Source organism: Kryptolebias marmoratus, linkage group LG9 (assembly GCF_001649575.2).
Source record: "Kryptolebias marmoratus isolate JLee-2015 linkage group LG9, ASM164957v2, whole genome shotgun sequence".
Taxonomy (NCBI): Eukaryota; Metazoa; Chordata; class Actinopteri; order Cyprinodontiformes; family Rivulidae; genus Kryptolebias; species Kryptolebias marmoratus.
This window is the reverse complement of record NC_051438.1, coordinates 17,366,214-17,371,970: the sequence shown is the minus strand read 5'-3', so window position 1 is coordinate 17,371,970 and position 5,757 is coordinate 17,366,214. Positions and strand designations below refer to the sequence as shown.

At 39.0% G+C, this 5,757-nt stretch overlaps 2 protein-coding genes and 1 pseudogene across 22 annotated transcripts in view; 2 read left to right on the top strand and 1 right to left on the bottom strand.

Annotated features, from left to right (window-relative positions):
• Positions 1-498, top strand: part of LOC108229433 (protocadherin beta-16-like) — a 5,892-nt gene extending 5,394 nt beyond the window's left edge. Inside the window, exon 2 of the mRNA XM_037977481.1 lies at positions 114-498. Within this exon, the coding sequence (XP_037833409.1) occupies positions 114-483 (370 nt within the window). The 3' untranslated portion in view covers positions 484-498. The remainder of the gene's footprint in view (positions 1-113) is intronic.
• Positions 1-5,757, bottom strand: part of LOC108243066 (protocadherin gamma-A11) — a 234,173-nt gene that overhangs the window by 143,973 nt on the left and 84,443 nt on the right. The window lies entirely within an intron of this gene.
• LOC108229740 overlaps positions 3,187-5,757 on the top strand; it is a 3,177-nt pseudogene continuing 606 nt past the window's right edge.

Sequence of the window (5,757 nt, the reverse complement as noted above, 5' to 3'; positions counted from 1 at the left end):
CAGCCCCCTCTGTCTGCCACCTGTGCCATGTATTTACTGATTTCTGATAACTTAGCTGAGGTTCCAGAACTGAAAGATATTTCTTATGAGGAGAAGAACTCCAAACTGACCTCCTATCTGATCATTGCGCTGGTTTGTGTGTCCACCTTCTTCCTGACCTTCATCATCATCATCCTGGGTGTTAGGTTCTGTCGCAGGAGGAAGCCAAGACTGTTGTTTGATGGAGCAGTTGCCATACCCGGCACTTACCCCCCTCCTAATTATGCAGATGTTGATGGCACAGGAACTTTACGCAGCTCTTACAATTATGATGCCTACCTGACAACAGGATCTAGAACCAGTGACTTTAAGTTTGTTTCAACTTACAATGACAACACGCTGCCTGCTGACCACACTCTGAAGAAAAGTCCAACTGAGTTTGCTGATGTGTTTGGAGGCAGTGATGGTTCTCCAGAGGTAGGACCAAATTTCCTATTAAGATAGTTTCCATATTGTTATGAACAATTCTCATGTGTATTTGATTTAACTGTTTTCCTGTTCTTTTTAACCCTCCTGAAGCCCTTAGAAGAGAGTGATAGAGATAGGCAGTAAAGCCTTTGTAACTTTGGATCTTTTTGACCTGAAGGCCATGGGATGGTTAATAATTGTTTTTATCAATATTTTTTTATTGATACACAATAGAACTTCAATTGCATTTTTTTTTTTTTTGGCAACACATTTGCATACTGAGAAATTCATCAAAAGCTTGTCTACTTATCTTACCCTCATTAAGGTGTAATAAAAGGTCTTCAATAAAACAAGCCCCCATGTTTGATGGTGTTTTAACTTTTGTTTAGTCAGGTATATATCTAGTTTCATAGATTTCATATTGTACCTGTAATACTGCTTATAATTTTTACTCTTTATCTCCAAGTGACTGCTTTGTCAGTCACTTTATCTTTGTGCTTTTGTTCTCTTTAAGTAAATTTGCTGCAATTTTGTGGTTTGTCTTCAATATAATTATTCAAGTTATTCTTCTTCGCTACCTCCCCGAGTCGGGAGTGGGTGGCTGGTTCATTCTGCTAAGATCAAGCATGGCGAATCCAGAATGCAGACTCAAAATGATTAAGCTGATTTAGTAACAAAAAGAAAACAAGCAAACAAAGGGCTGACTTGACAGCAAAAACTAAGCAACAAAAACTTACAGGCAGGTGAGTTAAATGAGGAGCAAAAAAAACAGAATTTGACCGTAGCAAGGAAAAACACAAGAGCATGAACATCTGAGCAGAGTGAATGAATCAGCGAGTAATGAGTGTCAAAGACCAGATTATATAGGCAGAGGATAATGAGGAAGTGGACACAGGTGACAGATTTGTAACTAGAGGCAGGTGTAGATGAGTGTGGCAGGCTGAGTGGAGAGCTACTGAACTGAGGGCAGGTGAATGGTGACAGGGAAACGCATGAGAACACATACCAAAGACAACCAGAACATAAAAGTGCCCACATAAGATAATACAGACAAATAACTCAAATCATTACATTCAATAGTGACCGTAACTTCATTTTCCCCATGTTACAATTAGATTTACAGTTGACAGTAGTACATGTAACATAAAGAAGCAACATATACTGAACTAATTTACACTTACATCTTAGAATATGCATGATAAAAATCTAAGGAACTTCAGGACGTCAGGAATCAGTTCTGTTACATGAGAGGGTGTCTCTGTGTCGAAATAGAAACATGTCAGGGTTTTTGCTAAGTGGATTACTTTATTCAGCCAAGATCAATTTGGCTTTCTTCAGACAGGTTTATACACAATTTATTTGTCTCTTTCCTTTGTGCTGAAAAGTATTATGGCATTTCTTAGTTTTTTAATGTGTGGTCACCATTAGATTTTGTTTTCAGGAGCAATTTATAACCATATTCAAAGTGCAGCTTATAAAGACAGATGATTAACTAAATACTGTATGTAGAATGAACGTTAATCACTGAAGTAATAATGAGGCTTATTTCTTCACGCATGTCAATTTTATTAATATTATTCTTTTTTTTTGTACTTCTGTTCAAGTTTTTACTTGCATTTTTAAAAATATTTTTTCATCACCATGTTTTATTTTCTTTATTTGTATTTGTTTGACAAAATTAATATGTCATGTTTTTTAAATACATTGTACATTCTTATTTTTGTGTCTTTGATTTAAGGTTTAAAGTAATTTGTAGTTCAAAACTAATTGCAATCTTTTTTACACAACAGAAATACAAAAAATAGCTAGCTTTTACTCTAGAAATATGATAGAGTAGATATTAATGTTTTAAAGTTATAAATCAGTTCCGGGCAACAAATTGAGAGCAACATTTGGACATTGTCAACCTCATTACTATTTTACATATTTTAAAAATGCTGCCTTGAAACGACTTCGGTCTAACAGATGTTTAACTTATTCATGGCATTACTGTATTTTGCATTCAATGCACCATTTGAGTGTGTGTTGTATGTATGTGTAAGTGTGTGTGGTGGTGGGGTGTGTGTGTCAGGGGGTATGTCACTTTTTAAATATTGAAACCTGAACTTTTACTCCATGGGACGGTGCAATAGTTTGCAATATATATATATATATATATATATATATATATATATATATATATATATATATATATATAATAACAATAACGACAATAAAACTGTGGAGTATTATCTCATAGTCCCAATATATAGTTAGATTTTTCTTTCATCCTTTTAATTCTTTTAATTTTTCATTCAGATGACTGCACTTATGTAAGATAATGTTGTAATAAGAATTAACCAAACGTAACTGGTTTGACTAATAACATTTTTTTTTTACCAATAAAGAAGGTAAAACGGAGGACAGCATCTGAGACTCTAGCAACACATTCAGTAAATTATAAAACCTAAACATAATACCATTTGAAATGAAATCTTAAAAAAGCATGGCATACATTTCAAAGTAGTGTTATTTTATTGAAATGTTGCTTCTATGTTTTTCCTAAGTGGCAACAATGCCGCGTGACTTTCTTTTCAAATTTTGGTTAGTCTTAGTATGAAAATCTTAAGTTCAATTGCTTTTTAAAAAATGTAACAGTTAGTCTTTAGGCTTGTTTTAACCAAATAAATGCTCAAGGTGTCAGTGTGTACCAGCAAACGAGAAGTCACGGTTGTTTTCTTCCCTACTGTGTCACTGAATTGAGCCTCATTTTGCTGTTGTATTGCGCTAAGACAGAATCGGGTCCATAAAAATGATTTTATGAATGTTCGACAGCCTCTATCTAGAAGATCCGTCATTCAAACATCATCCATACTTAAAATTAAAGTAAACGTTTAGGTTATAATGTTTTTATAACAATGGAGTCCACAGTAACGCTGCACTACGGCCTTGCTTTTATGTTTCTGTGCCTCCGCCTCGTCAATGGAGACGTGAGCTACTCTGTTCTGGAAGAGATGAAACGAGGATCTGTGATTGGAAACATCGCTAAGGATCTGGGACTGGAACTGGGAATGCTGTCTGCTCGTAAAGCCCGAATTGACACAGAAGATAGCGGTGTAAAATACTGCGGAGTGAATCTCAACACCGGAGAGCTCATTGTGGAACAAAGGATCGACAGAGAAGGTCTTTGTGAGAAGAAACCGTTGTGCGTTGTAAAGCAGGAGCTGGTCCTGGAACATCCTTTAGAAGTGCATCATATGAACATTCATATTCAAGACCTTAATGATAATTCCCCACAGTTTAAGGAAGAATCACTCAAACTGGAAATTCGTGAGTCGGCAGTTAAAGGTGCGAGATTTGTGCTTGATGAAGCGCATGACGCAGACATTGGAGATAATTCCGTCCAGGGCTACTCACTCCAGCAGAACGATCATTTTAAGATAAATGTTAAATCAAAAGGAGTTGGCCGAAAATACTGTGAACTAGTCTTAGAAAAGGAATTAGACAGGGAAGATAAAAACGAAATGGTGCTGCTTCTCACAGCTCTAGACGGCGGATCTCCTCAAAGATCAGGTACAGTAGTTATCCATGTCTCTGTGCTGGATGCTAATGATAACGCCCCAGTGTTCAGTCAGACCGTTTATAAAACCAGTGTGCCTGAAAACGCTCCATTAGATACTGTAGTGGTTACTGTGAGCGCAACTGATGCAGATGAAGGCGTGAATGGGGATGTCATTTATGGATTTGACCATGTTTCAGATGAAAATCAAGTTTTCACCATGAATTCTAAGACAGGTGAAGTTAAAGTAGCTGGAACTATTGATTATGAAAAGAAGTCATCATACGACATTCAAATCAGCGGAAAAGATGGTTTAGGACTGGCGTCATATGTGTCCTTATTTATTACAGTTACTGATGAAAATGATAACTCTCCAGTCATTTATCTCAAATCTATATCTAACCCAATACCTGAGAATGTGCCACCTGGTACAGAGGTGGGCATCATTAACGTGCAGGACAGAGACTCTGAGAAGAACCGACAGGTCCGCTGCTCCATCCAGCAAAATCTCCCTTTTAAGTTGGTTCCTTCTATTAAAAACTATTATTCTGTGGTGACCACAGGACAACTGGACCGGGAACTAGTATCTGAATACAACATTACAATCAGTGCCACTGACGAGGGCTCTCCCCCTCTGTCCTCCTCTAAAACTGTACACTTATCTGTAGCTGACATCAACGACAACCCACCTGCATTTGAAGAACAGTCCTACAACGCATATGTGAGTGAAAATAACAAAGCCGGCTCCACTTTGTGTTCCGTCACTGCTCGAGACCCTGACTGGAGACAAAACGGGACAGTAATTTATTCTCTGTTACCTGGTGAGATTAACGGAGCCCCAGTGTCCTCCTATGTGTCTGTTAACTGAGACACGGGGGTGGTCCACGCTGTAAGATCGTTTGATTATGAACAGTTTAGGAGTTTTAAAGTGCACGTGATGGCCAGAGACAACGGCTCGCCTCCGCTCAGCAGTAACGTGAGCGTCAGTGTCTTCATATCGGATGTGAATGACAACTCTCCTCAGATCCTGTACCCCGCCCCAGAGGGCAGCTCCTTTATGACCGAGCTGGTCCCCAAAGCTGCACACAGAGGCTCTCTGGTGTCCAAAGTGATCGCGGTGGACGCGGACTCCGGACAGAACGCCTGGTTGTCCTATCATATAGTCAAATCCACTGATCCGGGACTTTTCACTATTGGACTGCACAGTGGAGAGATCAGGACACAGCGGGACATTTCTGAATCTGACAGCATGAAACAGAACCTGATCGTGGCAGTGAAAGATAACGGACAGCCCCCTCTGTCTGCTACCTGTGCCATGTATTTACTGATTTCTGATAACTTGGCTGAGGTGCCAGAACTGAAAGATATTTCTTATGAGGAGAAGAACTCTAAACTGACGTCCTATCTGATCATCGCGCTGGTTTGTGTGTCCACCTTCTTTCTGACATTTATCATCATCATCCTGTGTGTCAGGTTCTGTCGCAGGAGAAAGCCCAGACTGCTGTTTGATGGAGCAGTTGCCATCCCCGGTGCTTATCTCCCACCTAATTATGCAGATGTTGACGGCACAGGAACTTTACGCAGCTCTTATAATTATGATGCCTACCTGACAACAGGATCTAGAACCAGTGACTTTAAGTTTGTCTCATCTTACAATGACAACACGCTGCCTGCTGACCACACTCTGAAGAAAAGTCCAACTGAGTTTGCTGATGTGTTTGGAGGCAGTGATAGTTCCCCTGAGGTAGGGATAAGTTTTACTCAGTTTCATA